This window comes from Lipophrys pholis (genome assembly GCF_963383615.2).
Source record: "Lipophrys pholis genome assembly, chromosome: 10".
Taxonomy (NCBI): Eukaryota; Metazoa; Chordata; class Actinopteri; order Blenniiformes; family Blenniidae; genus Lipophrys; species Lipophrys pholis.
Genome location: NC_137640.1, coordinates 31,351,150 through 31,374,653, shown reverse-complemented (window position 1 = coordinate 31,374,653; position 23,504 = coordinate 31,351,150). Strand labels below are relative to the sequence as shown.

Genomic DNA, 23,504 nt, shown 5'->3' with positions numbered 1-23,504 from the left:
AAGTATGAATAGAGAGTAAAACTAGCATGTAACTAGCATGCAATAGAAAAGGACTTAGTAAGAAAGTACTGTAACAAAAAAATAGCTTGAAACTTGCATAAAAAGAGCATAAAATAATGTAATTTAGCATGAAAGTAGCATGAAACTATGAAACCATCGTGAAACTACTATAAAACTAGCAACGACTTCATGTGAAAAATAGAAAAAATCTGCAGGAAATTAGCATGAAGCTAGCAGCAAACAAGCATGCCACCAATAATGTGTAATTAGCATGAAACTTGCTTGTTTTATGTCATGAAAAGTGAGAATCCTGCGACTTTGTAGTCCAGCTAAAAAGAGACATTAGCATTGGATGCTAATTCTAACTAATTTGATAACAAAATCACTCATTTCATAGTAACTGCGGTTTGCATTAGCGTGCATAAATGGTTATCATTAGCCGTTAGTATTAGCATAAGCTAGGGTTCTTGTGTTAATGCCAACACTAGTCCGGCAGCTAATCTCTAAAGGTAACAGCCTTCCCCTAATGCTAACGCTATCAGGACAGATATGACAGTAATGCTATTGCTAATGCTAAAATGTGTTCCAGGCTCTCCAGTGCTGAAAAACCCAACCACACGAACGGTGAGTTAGCATTAGCATAACATGCCGTGGAAGTCATGAGAGTACTTTTCTAAAAGTAACTGATTACTTTTTGTAGATGGAGTAGCGATCCAGGTGAACAGCATCAGAGACCTCGAGCAGGTAACAGCATGCTAATGCTAACACAGAGGTTTGACTTAGCTTAATGCTAACAAGTCTCTTTTATGTACGTTTAATGCTCATGAGTGAAATGCTAGCTTTAGTATTGGCTACTATAGTAGATTACTTCATGCTAAGTTACTTCATGCTATTTTCAAGCTAACTTCAAGCTAGTTAAACGCTTGTTTCGTGCTAGTTTTATGCTATGGTCATACTCTTTTCACGGTAATGTCACGCTTGCTAATTTCCTGCTGGCTTCTACCTAGTTTTTTGCTAGTTAGATCACAATAGCTAATCCACATAAATCTAACATGAATGTTGCATTAAACTGCTAAAGCTAACATTTATCCCCCTGTCCTTTCTATTAATGAGTCAAACATTAGCTTTAGAGTTAGCTGACGCTAACCGTTTAAACATCACATGCGGTTTGCGTTAGCACTGTTAGCATTGCTCGTTGACCCTGCCCTGCTAGTGTAGCTTGATGCTAATTCTTCCTGACAGCATGACTTGATGAGGAACAGACCTAGCTAGTGTGTGTGTGTGTGTGTGTGTGTGTGTGTGTGTGTGTGTGTGTGTGTGTGTGTGTGTGTGTGTGTGTGTGTGTGTGTGTGTGTGTGTGTGTGTGTGTGTGTGTGTGTGTGGAGGAGGGGGGGTGATCGGCCAATCACGGCGCTGCATTCCAAACTCCATTGAAAACACATGTTCGCAGAGTTCAGCTTAAATTAGCATCGCTAATCTGTTTTTTTCTTCTCTCTTGCCGCCACAGCCGCCCGAGCTAGCTGCACGCGCTATGACACATCGGTCCGGGAGCAATTAGCATTAGCTGACACGGCTGCTAATGGAGCGTGTCGGATAGCGTCGCTAGCCAAACACAAACACACTTTTGTCAGACGGGTTTTCTGATGAAATTAGCGTGATGCTAATCGAGTTAGCGAGCCAGAACGCACCGCGTCATGCTAACATGATGGATAAGATCTCTAATTACTGACACGGCTAGCTTAGCATGCTCCTAACAGATGCTCGGTTGTTATTGAACTAGCATGATGCTGAAAGACATGCAACATGCTAACACAATAGATAAAAAAACACGGCTAGCTTAGCTGGTTTTATGCTAATTTCATGGTAGCTACATGCTAGTTTTACGCTTGTGTCAAGACAGTTTGCTATTTCCATGCTAGCTATGCAAACCAATGAGAAGAGATAACAAAGCTAAACAAGCTAAAACCGCTAATTATTAAAACAATGCTAAAATAGTGAGTAATGCTGAAAGAGCTAATTATGCTACAATTATGATGAAAAATGATAGCTCCAAGAGCTAATTATGCTAAAAAGCTAATATTCTAAAAGGGCTAATTATAAAAACAGTGCTAAAATAGCGAATATGCTGAAAGAGCTAATTATGCTACAATTATGAAAAAAAATTATATTACTAAAAGAGCTAATTATAAAAACACAATCAAAAGCTCACAATGCTAATAGAGCTAATTATGAAAACAAAGCTAAAAAGCTAACACTGAAAGAACTAATTATGCTAAAAATGTTCAAAAGCTAATAATGCTAAAAGGGATGTGTGTGTGTGTGTGTGTGTGTGTGTGTGTGTGTGTGTGTGTGTGTGTGTGTGTGTGTGTGTGTGTGTGTGTGTGTGTGTGTGTGTGTGTGTGTGTGTGCGCCCCCCTCTCTGGCCCCACCCACTGTCGTGATTCTGAAATGTTTCCATGGCAACAGCATCTGGACGTTTTAAAGAAGGAAAACTTTAGTCTGAAGCTCCGGATCTACTTCCTGGAGGAGAACCTCAGGGACCAAAACCAGGACCAGGACCAGGACAAGAACCAGAGGCTCGTCCAGAAAGACCAGGACGAGCATCTGCACCAGAGCCAGGACCAGGTTCACCTTAAAGATATACATAGACAGGTCAGTCTATTAGCCTTAACTTTAGCATGGTCTCTGTGTGCTGCTAGCTCACTTCAATGTTAGCATTAGCATTAGCTTCAGTGGCATTCTATGTTTAGTGTTAGCATTAGGATTAGCTTCAGTAGTGTTTCATTTTTACTGTTAGCATTAACTTCAATAGCGGTCAACGCTTAATGTTATCATTAGCTTCAGTGGCGCTTCATGTTTAATGTTAGCACTAGCATTAGCATTGTCGAACTGTGTTAGCATTAGCGTGTTAAAGCTAAAGCTAGCATGTTTGTGTTTAGAACGCGGAGCTGCAACGACTGAACTACGAACTGAACCAGGAAGTAGAGCGACTGTGAGGAAGCAAGACATAACCACTCTTTACACACCAACATTGTAAAGGCACACCCACCCCGTTAAGATCCGCTCACCTCTTTCCCTCCAGCAGGTTGGCATCATTGAACATCTGCGAGGAGAAAGGGGTGGAGCTTGAACATCAGAGGACGAAACTTGAGGAGGAGAAGGAGCAGCTGAAGGTCAAAGTTCACCACCAGGTCAACACGCATGCTAACTAATGCTCATGCAGTACAGAAAAACACAAACAGAAATCCCCATGACAATAGTGTCGCTAATACTCAAATTTCTTAATTAAAGTCAATGGTAGCTGTTAGCTTAACAAGTGGGTTCATATTAGCTTGCGGCTTACAAGCTAATGCTAACAGTTAGCTTCTGAAAGTTAGCATTGGTTTTATTAAAATGTTAGAAGTGACCAGCTGAAATTCCCATTTCCCAGTTAGCAGTTAGCATGGTTGCTATAAAAATAGCGCTAACTTTAGATTTTTTTCAAAACTCCGAAGTGAGAATTTTCCCAGCTTTCCATTTCTCAGTTGGTAAATTCCCACTTCCCAGTTGTTTTTGACAAGCACTAACAGGAAGCTGATTGAATGTTTTTCAGGAGGCGGAGCTCCACGCACTCCATGAAGCTAACCGGGTAAACACACTCATGCTAACACATGTAGCATCAAGCTAGCTGCTACTAAACAGAAATTCCCAGTTGGAAATTGGATTGTCCCATTTATGTACAGGAGCTGTGGGAGAAGGAGCAACAGAGGAAGATGGGGCAGGGCTTCTGGAAGGAGGTGAGGGGTGGGGCTTTGAGAGGGAGGGGCTTCTGGAAGGAGGTGAGGGGTGGGGCTTTAAGAGGGAGGGGCTTCTGGAAGGAGGTGAGGGGTGGGGCTTTGAGAGGGAGGGGCTTCTGGAAGGAGGTGAGGGGTGGGGCTTTAAGAGGGAGGGGCTTCTAGAAGGAGGTGAGGGGTGGGGCCCCTCCTCTTTTATTCATTTTATTGTACACCTCAGTAGCTTAAACAGGATGCAGCACTGAAATCCATCAAATGCTTTCAAACTGTTGTGCTCTGATGCTTCTGCGTCATTATAACAGAAGCCGCTCCTGAACGCACCAAACTATTGATCAGCGATATTTAAACAGACTCTCACCAGCTTCCTTCAGAGCACGTAAAGTTTTCACTGCACAGTTGGTCACGCTCAGGAGAGGAACTAGTTTGTGCCACAAAACTACAGAGGTTAGAGGCAGTCAGAGCTTCTGACCTTTGACCTCAACACACTGACTAGCAGGGGCTTCATCTATAAAACGTTGTGTAGGATTCCTACTAAAAATGTACATGCAGCCAAAAGTTGAAATTGGTGGGCGCCCCAAAAAAGTAAAATCGGGGCTTATACATCCTTTTAGAGCTCTCAGTCCACCTGGAAGGTGGACCGTCCAGGCCCCGCCCTCAACACGCCCACTTTCAGAATCAAAAGTGTCACAATTCCGAATCCGAATCCCTTTATTGTCATTGTACCTTGGAGGCACAACAAAATTAAAAAGAGCAGCTCTCATAAACAGTGCAAACAACAGAAAGTGTAAAGATAATTAGTACAAATGCCCTTAAACAACAAAGAATCTATAAAAACTGAAAAAATAAAATAGAAAAGTGCAGACATAAAAATAAAAAAAAAAACTGTACAGTCCCCAGGGGTTTTTTACAAGACAGGGGGGGTAAAACAGCAGTTCAGGGTTTGTTGGTGTTTTGAGGCGTTCAGGACAACAACAGGTCTTTGGGAGAAACTGGATGTTTTAGTCTTTATTGCCCTGAAACGCCTCCCTGATGGCAGAAGTTCAAAGAGGAGATGACCGGCGTGTGAGGAGTCCCTGAGGATGTTGTGGGCTCTCCTGAGGCAGCGGGGGTTCTAGATGTCTTCCAGGGATGGGAGATAGCGAGAGAGTGTCGGGGTGGTGGTGGTGACCCTCTGGAGCCTCTTCCTATCTGCTGTGGTGCAGCTGGAGAACCACAGCCAGACGACGTAGCTCAGCACCGACTCCACCGAGCAGCGGTCAATATTCAGCATCTCAATCAGCTGATCGACGGTATTCCACACTAAATCCTGACAGGAAGACGGAGAAAAGGAATTTTACTGAGAAAAACAGCCATGAGGAGGTGGAGGTCAGGAGATGATGGAGGTCAGGAGATGGTGGAGGTCAGGAGATGATGGAGGTCAGGAGATGATGGAGGTCAGGAGATGATCTTGTCTGGTGTCACAGTAGTGAAATCACTAATAAAAGAAAAAACAAGTGATCAGCAGCTCGTCGTCACTGAGGGAAATAGTGAGAGAGTCTGAGAGAGATCAGTGACTGTAGAGGTGGAGGAGAAGAGTCTGACCTGAAGGTGGAGGTCAGAGGAGAGTGACATCATGGAGTAGGGTGACATCATGGAGGTCAGAGGAGAGTGACATCATGGAGGAGAGTGACATCATGGAGGAGAGTGAAATTATGGAGGTCAGGGGAGAGTGGATAATTATAATTATTATAATTATTATAATTAATAATAATAATAGTAATAATAATAATAATAGTAGTAGTAATAGTAATAATAATAATAGTAGTAATAGTAATAATAATAATAATAATAATAATAATAGTAGTAGTAATAGTAATAATAATAATAGTAGTAGTAATAATAGTAGTAATAGTAATAAGAATAATAGTAGTAATAGTAATAATAATAATAGTAATAGTAATAATAGTAATAGTAATAATAATAATAAAAATAATAATGATAATAATAATAATAGTAATAATAATAATAATAGTAATAATAATAATAATAGTAATAGTAATAATAATAATAATAGTAATAATAATAATAGTAATAATAATAATAGTAGTAATAGTAATAGTAATAATAATAATAGTAGTAATAGTAATAATAATAGTAGTAATAATAATAATAGTAGTAGTAATAGTAATAATAATAATAATAGTAGTAATAGTAATAATAATAATAATAATAGTAATAATAATAATAGTAGTAATAGTAATAGTAATAATAATAATAGTAATAATAATAATAGTAATAATAATAATAGTAGTAATAGTAATAATAATAATAGTAGTAATAGTAATAATAATAGTAGTAATAATAATAATAGTAATAATAATAGTAATAATAATAATAGTAATAATAATAATTATAATAATAGTAATAATTATAGTAATAATAATAATAATAGTAATAATAATAATAATAATAGTAATAATAATAATAATAATAATAATAATAATAGTAATAATAATAGTAATAATAATAATAATAATAATAATAATAATAATAATAATAATAATAATAATAATAATAATAATAATAACATGAATGATCCTGGCTCTTATTTTTCACCATTCCAACATTCCATAGTGACTTTCTGCTCCTTTCACTTTATTTCTGGACGTGTCTGAATCAAAAGCTTCAACATGGAGGAATGGAGGTGTAGAATGATAGAACGCTGCTCTACAGCCGTTTCCATGGTAACCTATAGGTTGTCATTGGAAACCTCAGCCTGCGGTCAGAACGCCAGACAAGACCTGGAAGTGAAGTTAGTTACAATCATGTCACCATGAAAAGCCTGAAAAGAACTGATTCTAGATTCTACATCCACCAGCTGACGGAGCTGACTGACGGAGCAGGAGCTCTGCAGCATCTGGAGAGCCACGGCTCCGCAACCACGGATTGAATAATCTCGTTCCCTCGTATTATTAACTTCAGGGAACGACTTATTATATCGTTCCCACACGTTACTTATTTTTTCCTCTAGAACCACTCTGGGGCTCCGTGTTCGCTGGAGATTTCAGAAAGCTGGTTCAGCGTCTCTTCCTCCTCGTAGGTAGAGATAACTCCAGAGATAACTCCAGAGATAACTCCAGAGATAACTCCAGAAATAACTCCAGAGATAACTCCAGGGATAACTCCAGAGATAACTCCAGAGATAACTCCATAGATAACTCCAGGGATAACTCCAGTGAGAGATAACTCCAGAGATACCTCCAGAGATAACTCCAGAGATAACTCCAGGGATAACTCCAGTGAGAGATACCTCCAGAGATAGCTCCAGTGATAGCTCCAGAGATAACTCCAGTGATAACTCCAGAGATAACTCCAGTGAGAGATACCTCCAGAGATAGCTCCAGAGATACCTCCAGAGATAACTCCAGTGAGAGATACCTCCAGAGATAGCTCGAGAGATAACTCCAGTGATAGCTCCAGAAATAACTCCAGTGAGATATACCTCCAGAGATAGCTCCAGAGATAACTCCAGAGATAACTCCAGTGAGAGATAACTCCAGTGATAGCTCCAGAGATAACTCCAGTGATAACTCCAGTGATAACTCCAGTGAGAGATACCTCCAGAGATAGCTCCAGAGATAACTCCAGAGATAACTCCAGTGAGATAACTCCAGAGATAGCTCCAGAGATAACTCCAGTGATAGCTCCAGTGATAACTCCAGAGAAAACTCCAGAGATAGCTCCAGAGATAACTCCAGAGATAGCTCCAGTGAGAGATAACTCCAGAGATAGCTCCAGAAATAACTCCAGTGATAGCTCCAGTGATAGCTTCAGAGATAACTCCAGAGATAACTCCAGAGATAGCTCCAGAGATAACTCCAGTGATAACTCCAGAGATAACTCCAGAGATAACTCCAGAGATAACTCCAGAGATAGCTCCAGTGATAGCTTCAGAGATAACTCCAGAGATAGCTCCAGAAATAACTCCAGTGATAGCTCCAGTGATAGCTTCAGAGATAACTCCAGAGATAACTCCAGAGATAGCTCCAGTGATAACTCCAGAGATAACTCCAGAGATAACTCCAGAGATAACTCCAGAGATAGCTCCAGTGATAGCTTCAGAGATAACTCCAGAGATAGCTCCAGAGATAACTCCAGTGATAACTCCAGTGATAGCTCCAGAGATAACTCCAGTGATAACTCCAGAGATAACTCCAGTGAGAGATACCTCCAGAGATAGCTCCAGAGATACCTCCAGAGATAACTCCAGTGAGAGATAACTCCAGAGATAGCTCGAGAGATAACTCCAGTGATAGCTCCAGAAATAACTCCAGTGATAACTCCAGTGAGATATACCTCCAGAGATAGCTCCAGAGATAACTCCAGTGAGAGATAACTCCAGAGATAGCTCCAGAGATAACTCCAGTGATAGCTCCAGTGATAACTCCAGAGATAACTCCAGAGATAGCTCCAGTGAGAGATAACTCCAGTGATAGCTCCAGAGATAGCTCCAGTGATAGCTTCAGAGATAACTCCAGAGATAACTCCAGAAATAGCTCCAGAGATAACTCCAGAGATAACTCCAGAGATAACTCCAGAGATAACTCCAGAGATAACCCCAGTGATAACTCCAGAGATACCTCCAGAGATAACTCCAGAGATAACTCCAGAGATAACTCCAGAGATAACCCCAGTGATAACTCCAGAGATACCTCCAGTGATAACTCCAGTGATAACTCCAGAGATAACTCCAGAGATAACTCCAGAGATAACCCCAGTGATAACTCCAGAGATACCTCCAGTGATAACTCCAGTGATAACTCCAGAGATAACTCCAGAGATAACCCCAGTGATAACTCCAGAGATACCTCCAGTGATAACTCCAGAGATAACTCCAGAGATAACTCCAGTGATAACTCCAGTGATAACTCCAGAGATAACTCCAGAGATAGCTCCAGTGATAGCTCCAGAGATAGCTCCAGAGATAACTCCAGAGATAACTCCAGTGATAACTCCAGAGATAGCTCCAGAGATAACTCCAGAGATAACTCCGGAGATAGCTCCAGAGATAGCTCCAGAGATAACTCCAGAGATAACTCCAGAGATAACTCCAGAGATAACTCCGCCCCCAGTCTGGCTCCTCTCTGGTCCAGTAACGATGTGGGACCAGCGTAGCAGCAGTTTAGTCCCTGTTTGGCCGGGGCTTTGGTTGTGGAAAGACAAGAACTGGTGCTAAATCTGGTCCTGGACCGGAACTAGAACCTGGTTCTTTTTGGTGGAAAAGCCCCCCGTGATACCGAGCCCTCAGAACGTTCAGAGGTAATTAGTTCCACCTGATGCTCGCGTTTTTACATTTACACATAAACCAGCGCCAACTCTCCACAAACGAGGATTCCTGAAAACTCCGCCCACAATGCGGATCTGGATAAACTCTGTGTCTCCGCTTTCATCTAAAGAGGGGAGTGGCAAATTTCCGTCACAATATGACGTTGTGTTGTTTTCCAGGACTGTGATTGGCTATCATGGCTTCATGCTTCTTGCTACACTGCCCCCTACAGGTGTGGCTGCTCATAGCAGCTCCGAACCAGGTGGATATGAGGGTCCAAGTCAGTGAAGATTTTTTTGTAAACATAGAGGGGAAATATCCCTTTTTGTAAAAACCAGTTACGTGTACACTTGGCCTCAGGCTGTAAGACTGAACTATAACGATCATCACAGGAGGAGGAGGAGGAGGAGGAGGAGGAGGAGGAGGAGGAGGAGGAGGAGAGAAAAAAAGGGGAAAAAAAAACAAACAAAAAAACCCACTTAAAAAAGTAACTAAAGTACCTTCATTCAAAAACTAAAAGTAACTTCCTCCCTCAGTGGTCACCAACCTTTTTCAAGCTTTTAATGTCAGAAAAAAAACAAAGACCTACTGTCTGTTTTAGATTTACTTCCTAACTTTTCTATGAGTCCTGCTGTTGTTCACGTTTGACAACTGACTCATGAGGTCAGCAGGGAAATGAGCCCAACATTCAAGACTGAGACTTGGAAGCAGGCGGGGCTTAAAGAGAAGAGGCGGGGCCTGGTCTAGGAAGTAGGTGGAGCTTATAGAGAAGGGGTTGGACTTGATGCATGTATAAGGTGGGGTCTGTAGAGAAGAGGCGGGGCTTGGTACATGAAGTGGGCGGGGCTTGTAGAGAAGAGACAGGGCTTGTTGCTGGAATTAGGCAGTGCTTGTGACAGGAAGTAGGCGGTGATAGTGACAGGAAGTGGGCGGGGCTTCAAGTTGTGTTTGTTGCTAGCAGGACCTCCAGAATCTTCCGAACCTTCGAGAACATCGGGGGCAACCACAGCGCCACCCCAAGGAGCAACACTCAACAAGAAATCGTACACTTTTTAAAAAAATTTAAATTCACATATTTAAATTTATTTTAATGAAATACTTTATGAAGATTTTGGTACCTGTTTAGCTGTCGTTCGGGATCCCAGCTACGAAAAGGAGGCGGAGCATGATGAGAATGAGACAGAGTCTGACCATGGCGGCAGCAGTCCGGGTGAGTAACCACAGCACTGTGAGTAATGAAATTACTTTCTGGTCTGATTGGTGACTCCGCCCACAGAGTTTGACCACCTGCAGATTTGCACGATCATCTCTTGCCCCGCCATAAAGGAAGAGGAGGGGGAGGAGCTAAAGGGACAAACAGATGATGGCTTAGGGTGAGTTAGCATTAGCATCATGTTTTATCAGTTAGATTTAAGCTGTTTTGGCCACGCCCCTACAGGTAGCGTATGTATGCTCCTGTTTTACAGTTTAAAGCCAGGAAGTGTGTTTTACCTGACAGTTTAAACCCCGGCCACTGCTGGAAGTGTGTTTGTCAAGTTTCTTTAGAACGGCATGGCTTCCTGCACTTGACCAAACTCAGGATTTCACTTGTTTTTATTCTTCAGTGACAAGAAAGATGAAAAACCTTTGAACATAAAACACAATGCAAATAAGTTCAAGATTTTCCATCAAACAAGGTAAATACAAATAAATTCAATTTCAAGTGAGCACATTTGATTAGGTTAAAGTATATTTTAAACTATTATTTTTACTAAATCAACACAGGTAATCTGTAAAATGACCATTAACCACACAGAAAACTAGGTCTACTTTTATAATCTGGAGCCATTTTCATTATGTTTATATCAATTAAAGTTAGTATAATGTTCATTTTAATTTAACAATTGCTTAACAGAAATACTTTGATATACTATTTTCATACATAAATTAAATATTTTTACTGAGAATTTTCTTAAAGAAAAATGTGCTATATTTTACATACTATCACATTTGAGCCCTTTAAATACAGACAAACAAGATTTTAAATGGATGTTAAACTCTTCTCATCTTCTGATTTAAACTTCTTAATTAACCGAGTAAATTAATTCATTAAATTACCTGTACAATGCTGAGATCACATTTGAACAGTTCAGCCATGAGCTCACCGGCAGCCCTTTTGGTTTCAGGCCTTCTGTTCAGTGCTTGTTTCAGCTGTTCTCATCTCCGCTGGCGCCTTGCTTTTCCCCTCTGTTTGTAGGGCAGTGCCATTGTGCTCACCTGTTGAGGTGCGCTGGGGAGAATCATGCGCACACGGAGCAGTGTGAGCCGCGCCAGCATGCGCTTGGAGCGGCACATACACCCAGCATTACACACTTGGAGAATTGAGGCAGTGACAGTACCTGACAGTTTAACCCCGCCCCCCCACTGGAAGTGTTTTACCTGACAGTTTAACCCCGCCCCCCCACTGGAAGTGTTTTACCTGACAGTTTAACCCCGCCCCCCCACTGGAAGTGTTTTACCTGACAGTTTAACCCCGCCCGCCCACTGGAAGTGTGTTGTACCTGACAGTTTGGCCCCACCCACTACAGGAAGTGGGCGGCGCTGGTCCAGTCTCAGGCCTGGGAACTGGTGGAGTTGCGTCGCAGACAGGAAGTAGGCGTCGGCCTATGCAGCGTGTTAACCTGCCTCCTAGACGACGCCTCCCGCACTCTGGAGGAGCAGCTCCCCGACTGTCCGAGGGGGCGAAGCCTCCAAGATCTGCTCAGGAGGGGCGGGGCCACGGCACAATGCCTGCAAGACCAAATCCGTGAGATATTGGCTTTTACGACAGGGGGTGGGGCTAAAATCAGCTGATATTACAAGTAAAATGTCTCCTGCAGTAGGTCGCCATGACAACCACAATGACGACGACGATGAGATGGTCGACAAGCAGTTAGTGTGTGTATCCTCGTTAGCATGATGCAGCTAAATTTAGCATGTTAGCTTGAAGCAATGAAGCAACGTAACAGTTTGTGTTTCCAGGCGAAGTCTGGACAATGATGAGCTTATCGACACCCTCAGAGCTCGCCCGTGCATTAGCCCCGCCCCCTCAGACCAATCCGAAAGCTTCTCCTACGTGTCTGACACGGAGCCACACGACGACTCTAGCCAGATGGACGCTAGCTGGAGCACAGCAAGAGTAGCAAGAGGTTGGCAGCTAATGTTAGCAAAGCAAATATGTCTAGCCACTTTAAGCTATTTTAGATGTTATAGCATATATTTAAACTAGCATTGGATAAGTACAACAATCGCTAATTGACAAGCCTTCATTTTGTTAGCTGTTGTTAGCTAGCTTCAGGGTGCTAACAAAAAGCTAATTTGCTAATTCAGTCACTTCAGAAACGATCCTAGCTAAATTAGCAAAATCTGTCAGTTAGCTTCAGTGGGCTAATAACTAACTGTCACACAGAATTATTGCGAGCTTTAGGATTATTCTGTTAGCATATGTTAACTAGCTTGAGATGGCTAACAACTAACTTCATTATAGTCAGCTAAACATTTGCAGTTAGCATTTATATCTCTTGAGAGCGTTAGCTTCAAGCGGGTGAGCTAATGGTAAATCTAGCACCATGTTTATGAGTGACTGAATTAGTAGGTTGCTTGTTAAGTAGCTTGTTAGCTCGCTAACGGAATGAAGGCCCATAAATTGTAGTTGAAGCTCTCAAGAGCTAAAATGCTAACAGCTACTGTTAAGTTAAACTGTGTATAAGTCGTCATGCTAGCATCAGTTAGCATGCTAACACCGTGTGGTACTCTTTAGTGTCTCCCAGCCCCGGTGCATTGTGGGATGCCTACGGAGCCCTGCCCTCTTCCACCCTATACCTGTCAATCACAGGTGACTATGCTAATCATGCAAACAACTGTTGTTAACATTTAATGCTAGTTTTACTGACTAAGCTAATGTGTATCGCTTGTTGACTTGTTTGTTGTTTTTCAGGTTATTCGGAACTCAAACTTTTGCGAGAAGAAAACTTTTTGCTCCAGCGACGCCTCGCCGGTAACAGCTTGCATCAAGCAAACACATGCTAATGCTAGACAAAAACACATAAACTGAAGTTAACCGAGCAAGCCTGAAGCTAACCTCCTTTTTGCTAACAGAGGGCCTGGAGGAGGCGGAGCTTCTTCGGGAGGCGGTGCTTGTAGAGCGCAGACGGAGGAAGGGGGCTGAGCTAAAACATGAAATCTTCCTGAGCCGGAAGCGAGGTACCTGTGTTAGCCACTTAAGCATTGTTTAGAGAGTTAGCGGTGTTAGCAGAGTTAGCCACTAAAGCATCGATCGAAAATTTTGCTGTGTTAGCCACTCTAGCATTTTTAGCTGTGGAAGCTGTGGTAGCATTGTCAGCCACCGTAGATGTGTTAGCAGCATTAGCATCTTAGCAGCATCCTAACTCTCCCCCCTGAGGTGCAGTTGTGGGCGGGGCTGATCATGTAGCGGTGTTGGAGCAGGGCCTGTCGTCCTGCAGCAAGCTGATTGGCAAGATGGAACGCCGCCTCCTGGAGCTCCACCCCCAACAGGTGAGCGATGTTGTCACAGCCTGATGTTAGCCTTTTTTTGCACAATCGCTAACGCTAAATGTTTTGTTCCAGGTGTCGAACGGCGCGAGGGAACTTTGCTCTGATTTAGGAGAGCTACGAAGAATCCTGTGTGAAGCTAATGCCATGCTAGGCTATGTGTGGAAGGAAGCTAGCCAGCAGGTCAGCATAGCAGCTAACTTAGCTAACTCAGTTAATTAGGATAACTGGATGAACCAGTGTACTGTCGATGCTAAGTGAGCTAACCAAGTACACAATGCTAACAATGCTAAGTGAGCTAACCAAGTACACAATGCTAACAATGCTAAGTGAGCTAACCAAATCTACAATGCTAATGTTGCTAAGTATGGAAGCGAATGTGGCTCAAAAATCTATTTGAAATATATTAAGAGAAATGCTTTATCATTTCAAGGACATAGCTGTATTATCTGACTCATACATTTTTGAGTTCTGCCATAAAATGTGCAACCTGAAGAAGGAAATGCAAATGCACTTTGAATTAACTATTATAAATTTCATTTATGAGTCAGATAATGCAGCTATATCCTTGAAATGAAAAAGGATTTTTGCAAATGCATTTTAATTTTCATATTTGACATTTCAAAATGAATTTGTCACTATTTGCTGGAGTGTCTTTTTGTACGGGAGTTTTAGGGCCACTGAAGAAAAAACTAAATTCAGAGGTTAAAAAAAAAACCTTTGTGGCCCAAAGAAATAGTCCCAAATCAAAGTCGAGATTTTTTTTTTTCACGGAGAGACTTTCTGTCCATCCCTCATCGTCTGTCCATCCCTCATCGTCTGTCCATCCCTCATCGTCTGTCCGTCCCTCATCGTCTGTCCGTCCCTCATCGTCTGTCCATCCCTCATCGTCTGTCCGTCCCTCATCGTCTGTCCGTCCCTCATCGTCTGTCCGTCCCTCATCATTTGCCCGTAGATATGAATTCACATTAAATCCCTTAATTGTGACTATATCAGGTTTCTTACTGCTGATGGACGTGATTTTACACAGGATTTCCTTGATTAATAAGAACATTTAAATAAGCAGCCGGGATCCGTGTCTTTGTCCTTCGTACTGGACGAACTTCCTCTACAGAACCAGGCAGCAGCTGCTCTGTCTCTTCTGGTCCTGATACTGATGATAACTGTTCCTCTACAGAACCAGGCAGCAGCTGCTCTGTCTCTTCTGGTCCTGATACTGATGATAACTGTGTTCCTCTACAGAACCAGGCAGCAGCTGCTCTGTCTCTTCTGGTCCTGATACTGATGATAACTGTTCCTCTACAGAACCAGGCAGCAGCTGCTCTGTCTCTTCTGGTCCTGATACTGATGATAACTGTGTTCCTCTACAGAACCAGGCAGCAGCTGCTCTGTCTCTTCTGGTCCTGATACTGATGATAACTGTGTTCCTCTACAGAACCAGGCAGCAGGCTGCTCTGTCTCTTCTGGTCCTGATACTGATGATAACTGTGTTCCTCTACAGAACCAGGCAGCAGCTGCTCTGTCTCTTCTGGTCCTGATACTGATGATAACTGCACCGTGTTTATGAGCTCCATTCTGTCCTGAAGCATCTTTTCATCACTTCATTAAACCGCCTGATGCATTATGAGGAAACAGTCTCACCGCTGACATGTCCTCCACATGTCCACAGGACCGACTTTTTTTTCCACCGTGAAAAAAAAAAAACTCGACTTTGATTTTCGACTTTTTATGAAGCCACGAAGGTTGTTTTTCTTTGTAGCCTCCGAATTTTTTTTTTCTTCAGTGGCCCTAAATTTCTTCCGTATTTTTGAAAATTAAATCCTAATCATCATTTTCTTTTTCATTTTCATTAAGTCACAGAAGAAGCAGCCTTATCAAAGAAAATGAAAATGCAGTTTGGATGATTATTAGTTTTTATTTATGAGTCAAAAATGCAGTTTAATCTGAAAATGAAAAAGTATTTCTGTTAGTACATTTCAAACTGATTTTTGAGCCATATCTGCTTCCAAAGCTAGGTGAGCTACTGATGCTAAGTGAGCTAAACACATTTAGAAAGCTAACAATGCTAATGGAGCTAACAACACTAAGTGAGCTAACCATGTTCAGAAAACGAATGATTCCAAGCTAACAAAGCTAATTGTGTTTTCAGTTGCGAGAGAACCCCAAGAGTTTGAAGCAGGAAGACGAAGATTTCATCGTCCGACAACGTGAGAACCAACTGCACTCAACCAAACTCACCGTGTTCCGTTACCAGTGTTCAATGGTGGTTTTACATACCATGCTAAGCTTTACGATGCTATCGATGCTAACGTGCTGTCGTTTCAGTCTGCAGGACTCGAGACGTTTTGATCCAAGCAAAGAGAAACTTACTGGTGAGTTTGACTCCACCCCACACACTGTGACTCCTCCCCCAACACTGAGCCCTCCCACTTCCTCCCCAGTCCATGCTAGCATCCTGAAGCTAACGCTATAAGATATGACATGTTTTTTGTGTGCTTTCCAGGCCAGAACATTGCGTGCGGACGTTAGCTCACTGGTGGTCGGAGCGTGGTGATGCCATTGGCAGGACGGGGCTAGCGAGCTAGCTAGCTATTCGTCATGATGCGGGTTTCCAATGCTGTGCTAGCATCTGGTGAAGCGACAATGGACTTTAATTTTTTAACTATTATCCCTCCCTCCATCTTCTCCCTCTTCTCCATTTCCAGGTGATGGTGGTGTCAGTCTGAGCACCGTCACCCAGATCACATTGCACCATTAAGAACCTTCCTGCAGGTGGAGAGCCCACAGGAAGGTGGAGAGCCCACAGGAAGGTGGTGCCCAGCGTAGGACATGAACCCTCTACCTTGAGAGTGAGAGTCTCATGCTCTACCTACTGAGCTGGACGGGGGACATGAACCCTCTACCTTGAGAGTGAGAGTCTCATGCTCTACCTACTGAGCTGGACGGGGGACATGAACCCTCTACCTTGAGACTGAGAGTCTGATGCTCTACCTACTGAGCTCACCGGGGGACATGAACTTTTATGAATCTTTTCTATTAACTCTCAGCTAGCTAGCTTAATGCTATTGGAATTTGACAATCTAATGAAGCTGAAACAACGAGCACCAACCAGCACTGCCCAGCATCCTGTCCACCAACCTCCAGTCCCTGGACCACAAGCAGGACCAGGTCAGAGCCAGGATAAGGTACTGTCGGGACACGAGAGACATGGCTAACCCCACACTCCCGGAGCATGTCGTTCAACCAGCTGATTTAACTCAAAATGCTAATGTTTGTTGAAAAAAATGCCAAGTTATCTCAAAATGCTGTTAGCACAAAATGCTAAGGCCCCGTTTACACGGCAACGAATATGAGTGGATCTGCAAAACCTTCCTCGTTTCTGGGGGGTTAGTGTTCTGGTCCACTGTATCCATGATGTTTTTGATCCGGCTCCCAAAGTGGAAAGATTCTTTCACGCCGGTATTCCCTCCTGCAGAGACTGATGGTTACTGCTCATCTCTCCGCTCCCATCCCTTCCTTCTGCTCATCCAGTTGTAAACAAACATGGCCGACACGTAGCGGTTTGACTCGCGATCGTATTCTAGTTTTATGGTCCAGATCAGTAGTTTAATAGTTGAGACTCTCCCTGATATCATCCGATGCATCATCAGTCCAGACGGATGTCAGGTTCTCTCCATTTTCTTCATGTTTATAGTAGGTATGTGAAGACCGCGGCCGATATTTTCTTCCTGATTCATGATTTGCATTTTGGTCAGTGACGCGCTGCGTCTTACCTTTAAAATCTACATTTTGATTGGATAGCGTCACGTAATCCCTCTGGATTCCCTCAAAAAACTCCTCGTCCGCCATTTTGAATTTTTCACTTCCATCAACATTCAGATCGTCTCCAGAACGCATTAAAAACTCACTGAACTTCAACACATACAAACAACTTCAAGGGATTAAGGGACGCTTTTGAAAGGTGAAACGACGTCTGTCTGATTATTTTGACTTTCTAATCCCAAAGTTTCATAACTTCTTATAGTTCAGAAAACAAGTTGATGAGGAGGAGGAAGAGGAGGAAGAGGAGGAAGAGGAGGAGGGACAGGATTTGATTGGTTATTGACCAATCAAATAAAAATACATGACACACCAACATCGATATGGATAAAAAGTGACTAATACAATAAATATGGTGTGGTAGTAGGTAGTAGGTAGTAGGTAGTAGGTAGTAGGTAGTATGTAGTAGGGAGTAGGTAGTAGGTAGTAGGTAGTAGGTAGTAGGTGGTAGGTGGTAGGTAGTATGTAGTATGTAGTAGGTGGTAGGTAGTAGGTAGTATGTAGTATGTGGTAGGTAGTATGTAGTAGGTAGTATGTAGTATGTGGTAGGTAGTATGTAGTAGGTAGTATGTAGTATGTGGTAGGTAGTATGTAGTAGGTAGTATGTAGTATGTGGTAGGTAGTAGGTAGTAGGTAGTAGGTAGAAGGTAGTAGGTAGTATGTAGTATGTAGTAGTATGGCAGTAGGGTGTGGCAGCGCCAATCTTGATACTATCAAATGTATTTCAGACCAAGAACAAACTTAAAATATATATTGATATTCCTTCAGATTGAAGAGTATAAAGAGACATAAAGAGAGATATCTTGATTATTAAAGAAACTAGTGTTTTTATGTAAAAAGTTTTTCGTCACAGATTTGGGTACTAATTACCTTTAAGACAATTTAACTAATTAGTAAACTTCTTTTGTCTATAAATTCCTTCTTTGTTCAGATATCTGGATGCTTTTGGTGTCATTTTCTGTGTTTTTCCTGCTCGTTCCAGTTCCATTCTATTTGGTTGACTTCTACATTTTTCTTCACAGACCTATATATAGTGTTTTGTTCTCTGCACACGTCTGTGTGGTTTCATTACAAAAACAAGCAACAGCGCCCTCCCATGGCCCGGCAGACTAACCATATCATTTTCAGTGTGTCCACTGCTGCAGTGTAAACACACTCCGCTTTTTCAACGGATTAGGTGTTGTCACGTGAAATGTTGTCGTGGAAACGGGGCCTAAGATACATGTTTCCACTGTTATGCCAGCATCTGGAGAAGCTACAATGGACCTTTATTTTTTTTACTTTTATGAATCTTTTCTGTTTACTGTAGGCCAGCTAGCTGAATGCTATCAGAATTTGACAATCTAATGAAATGTTTGTAATGGTACACTACAATGCAATATAGAAACGTACAAATTGTTTGTGTTTCTTTGACATTTAGAAGCTATGTATGTGTAAAAAGTTTTGTTAATGGGAAGAAAACATCAATAAAACTGTTTTGTTTTGAAAAGTAACAGAACTTGCAAAAAAGTTTGTTAAAAAAACGGTTTATTTGCGTACTTCCATTATACTTCTATGTATACGTATTGTTAGAAAAAGGTCTTGGCCCCGCCCCCTCCTCCTCTTGAAGCTCCACGTCAAACTCATCATCCCACAAGTCCCAACTTCATTTGACTAAATTTTGCATTCCCACCCGTCTTCAACCCGATGAGCTCATGTGGTGACCACATCCATCTCCTTATAGCCCCGCCCCTCCCCCTCTACCTGCCCGTCACAGTGCAACAGACTCCCAGAGCTTCTGCGGATCGCTAGCTTCGGTTAGCAACACAGGTAACACACTGCTAATGCTAACTGACGCTATATGCTACGCGAGGAAGATATAAAAGATACAAATGCTGAAGATGAGACCAGATTAGAAAGTAGCGAGGCATTTTAGCAAGTGTTGCCATTTTAGCTTTTTTTTTTAAATTCTTTTTTGTTGTAACAATTTAAACTTTGTTTTATTCCTAATTTTTTGGGTGCAATTTTAGGAAGTGTGGCCGTTTTATCTTTTTTTCTTTATTTTAGCAAGCTAAGCAATTTCATCAGCTTAGCAATTCTAATAATTGATTTTTTTAGCAAACATATCAAGAGTAGCAATTGTAGCAAAAATGTAACAACTTTAGAAATTGGAGCAATTTTGACTTTCTTTTTTATAATTTTACCAAGTTTAGCTTTCTTTATCAATATTAGAAAGAATAGCAATTTTTTGCAGCTTAGCAATTTCAATATTATTTTATTTTTAGCAACCATAGGAAGTGTAGCAATTTTAGCTTTTTTAATATTGTTAGCAAATGTAGCAATTTCTGTAAGAGTAAAAGCTAAAGAAAGCTAAAAACGTTATCAAGCTATTCAAGCCCAACATGCCCTGTTCACAATTGTGTTTTGCTAGTGTCTGTTAGCACTTGTTAGCTAATGCAGTTTGTGGCAGATCGCGATGGGCTGCGTCACGTTGCTTAAGCTAGCGATGTTCCTCCTCAACCTTTTGATCTCCGTAAGTACGTTTTCTGTAACCATACCACTGATATTTCCAAGTAATTAGCATTGACACTTGTAAATGCTAAAGCTAACCACTAGAAAAGTTGAGTTGATAGAAAAGGAAGAGATAAGTTAGAGAAAACTGCTAATGATGCTAACAGTATTGGCCTGTGATGATAACCTGCTAGCTAGCCGGACTGGCGCTGCTAACCATGGGAATCTGGGCTTGCGTGGACGGAAGCTACTTTCTGCGCATGCTGGCACCATTCTCCCGGCACACAATCAACGTTAGCATCCTCTGCGCTGTGCTGGGAGCGGGGCTTCTGATGCTGGGGCTTCTGGGAGGAGGCGGAGCCATACGACAAAGCAAGTGTCAGCTGCTAGCGGTGAGTGCTAACGCACAGCTACGTAGTACTAGCTATTTGGGCTAACGTAAAAGTAAGAGATATTATTAATAGAGTAGCATGAAACTAGCCTGTAAGGTGAAATTGATATAAAATTAGCATGTAGCTAGCATGAAACATAACACTAGCCTGGCACTAGCATTAAACCGTCGTACCATTTGTGTGATGATGCTATCTCCATTTACGATGTTTGTACGTGTTTGTTAATGTGTTTTTCCTCGCAGTTCTTCTCGGTGGTTCTGGCCGTGTTTGTCACTAACATTGCATCCGGAGTTGTGACATTAGCGTACTCATCCTTCGTAAGTCCCGCCAATTCTTCTGTTGGACAGTTTGTAAACAATACTTTGTAAAGTTTCTGGTTTTTACATTAATATTGTCTAAAGCTAGCAAATAACAGTGCTAACGATGTTAACTCATGTTTGCAGGCGGAGGGAATCATACGAGCGTTAGCGACTGAGATGCTGCGCAAAGATTATGGAACCGAGCCAATGGTGACGAAGGTCTGGAATGCTACGATGAGTGAGGTAACTCCGCACAATGCTAACTGCCAGTGTTGGGAAAGTTCACTTTCTACACGAACCAGTTCAAAGTTCAGTTCACAAATTTTAAAAGGAACTAGTTCAGTTCATAGTTCTAAATTCATAGTTCTAAATTCATAGTTCCAAAAATGAACCAGTTCATAGTTCTTTTTCCAACATGTTGCTGTGAGCTGGTACCCTCAGAATCCTGGTATTTCCCCGTTGTTCCCCCCCAGTCAGTCCTCACTAGTATCAGCTGCAGCTGTCTTCTACTTGTTTTTGTCGTGATGCTCCACATGTTGATGACACAGGCAGTGGAGCCACTCTGGTGGCTGCTGTTGCCAGATCGGCTGTTTCCCCCCCCGACATGTTAAGGCCCGTTTACGGTGAGTTTTAGCTCGATTGAAATCACCCTCTTCAACAACGTTGAACTGTGAGAGCGCCGTTCACAAACGCCAGAGTGAGCGCTGCTCACAGTGACGTTCATCAGGCAGAAATACAAAACGTTCAGTTCACGTTCACCTAAAATCTGAACGAGTTCATGAACGAGCGTTCACTGAACGAGTTCAGGTACAACACTGCTAACTGCTGCTATATCTGACAATGCCAAGCTTCAGAACTTAAAATTCACTTTAAAATTCTATGTTAGCTCAAAATACTAGTGTTGTTGGTAAGGAATGCTGAGTTATTGCAAAACGCTAAGATAACTCAAAATGCTAATGAAGTTTTCTTTTTCCCTCTCTGTAGCTAGCTTGTTGTGGTTACTCCAGCTATGCGGACTTCGAGCTAACTGCCGGAACGTTCCCGCCTAGCTGCTGCCGAAGCGCTGCCCCCTGCAACCTCGCTGAGGCTGCGCGCAGCAACATGCAGGTAGCTGGCACGCTAACGCCAGCCAACTGCTGTAGCTCAAGCAAATGCTAACAGATGGCTAGGTTACATTACAGTTAGCAGGCAGAGCTGGAAGTGCTTCTTAGCAAGCTAACACCAAATCAAATGTGGCTAAAGCTAGATTTTGTTTAAATTTAACGAGCTAGCCAAATCCAACAGCATGTGTTAGTTAGCATTTTCATGCTAGCTTTCTTCTTCAGGGCTGCTTCCGAGCGATCCTTCAGATGCTAACAGAACATGCTAACATCGTAGGCGGGATCGCAGCTGGAATCGGAATATTGGAGGTAATGCTAACTTACTTAACGCACTATTATCACAGGTGCTAATGCTATTTTTTTTTTTTTTTAGATTGCCGCCATGACAGTCTCCATGTTTCTGTACTGTCACCTCGACAACAATGATGGTTAAAACTAACAGCAGCTAAAACTAAGATGAGCTAAAGCTAATGCGAAGGAAATAAAACACGATGTGAGACAATAAATACGTGAATAAATAATTCCAACAGGGTTTTCTTTACTGCTAGCTTTTATTTTCACAATTTTAATATGCATTTCATAATTTTTGTAGTTTAGTTTTGTTGCTTTTAGCCTTCTTAGCAATTATAAGAAGTAAATTTGTATGTTTATTATATTTCAGTTTTTGAATATTCTGCTTTTAACTACATTCTCATTTTTTTCAAAATTTTTCTCGTGTTTATTTTTTAATTCAAAGTTTTGTTAAAGTTTCATTGATATAATAAACAGGTTTGTAAATAGCTGGTCAGCTGGTTACAGATCACTATTTATACACACATATACGCACACGTATACCAGAGGCAGAGGAGGAACGTAACAAAATACATTTACTCGCGTTACTGTAATTGAGTCATCTTTTTGTGTAGTGGTTTTGAAACTCAGAACTTTTACTCGTATATGTTTTGATAAAAGTAGTGTACTGCGCTGCAATTTCAACCACTTCTATTATAGAGAACAAATGTAATCAATACTAAAGAGAACTGCACTCTGGCTATACTAATGTCTCAAACACCCTCGACAGACAATAAGCACTTTCTGTTATGTCCACTGTTAATGGTGGAGGCTTTTATTCTGACATAGCCAAACAGGACATGTCAGAGGGGCTGCATGGGGAGGAGGATCAGATGCTTAATGAAGGACGGGAGCCGGAGGACGACTGTTGGTTTCTGGTCCTTCAGCGTCTTCCTGGATTCTCCTGATTCTCGCCACGGCTCCAGAGTGGCTCCACTTCCTGTCTCAGAGCGGTGTTATCGTGAGCGATGCTAGCCATGCGCCGTTCCTCCTCTTCAAGCTGAGTTAGCAAAGCGCGCACGGTTCTGGAGCTCTGCTGTGTCAGACGTGATCATCACCACGTCACTCGCCACCTGTTTCAGGGTCGTGTTCATCCTGGTCAAAGATGTCAGTCATTTGTCGCTCTGGTTCACTGCCACGCTAGCGGAGCACGTAGAGTTAGCTCCCCTGTTAGCCGTGGTCGTCACTCAGTGTTCCTGCTGCGGCTCCGCCCTGTGGAACTCCGTGTTGCTGGTTCCTGCTGCTGGTTCCTGCTGCGGCTCCGCCCTGTTGAACGCCGTGTTGCTGGTTCCTGCTGCGGCTCCGCCCTGTGGAACGCCGTGTTGCTGGTTCCTGCTGCGGCTCCGCCCTGTGGAACTCCGTGTTTCTGGTTCCTGCTGCTGGTTCCTGCTGCGGCTCCGCCCTGTGGAACGCCGTGTTGCTGGTTCCTGCTGCGGCTCCGCCCTGTGGAACGCCGTGTTGCTGGT

General features: G+C 42.3%; 2 protein-coding genes across 2 annotated transcripts; both read left to right on the top strand.

The window, feature by feature from the left end:
- Positions 1–578: 578 nt before the first annotated feature.
- Positions 579–18,912, top strand: pde4dip (phosphodiesterase 4D interacting protein; the record flags this gene model as incomplete). The annotated part of the gene is made up of 21 exons (XM_080473048.1): positions 579–624; positions 701–744; positions 2,467–2,652; positions 2,940–2,992; positions 3,086–3,191; positions 3,593–3,628; positions 3,723–3,776; positions 10,037–10,121; positions 10,205–10,288; positions 10,355–10,451; positions 11,646–11,863; positions 11,937–11,994; positions 12,079–12,245; positions 12,857–12,931; positions 13,034–13,093; positions 13,195–13,299; positions 13,505–13,611; positions 13,684–13,791; positions 15,758–15,815; positions 15,934–15,980; positions 16,112–18,912. The coding sequence occupies 21 exons, from the start codon at positions 579–581 to the stop codon at positions 16,160–16,162; spliced, it is 1,845 nt and encodes a 614-aa protein (XP_080329174.1). The 3' UTR covers positions 16,163–18,912.
- A 1,223-nt stretch (positions 18,913–20,135) lies between these two features.
- tspan1 (tetraspanin 1) lies at positions 20,136–22,141 on the top strand (the record flags this gene model as incomplete). The annotated part of the gene is made up of 6 exons (XM_080473971.1): positions 20,136–20,309; positions 20,552–20,626; positions 20,753–20,851; positions 21,593–21,715; positions 21,934–22,017; positions 22,082–22,141. 6 exons carry the CDS (start codon positions 20,136–20,138, stop codon positions 22,139–22,141), a joined length of 615 nt encoding a protein of 204 aa, XP_080330097.1.
- Between the last annotated feature and the right edge of the window lie 1,363 nt (positions 22,142–23,504).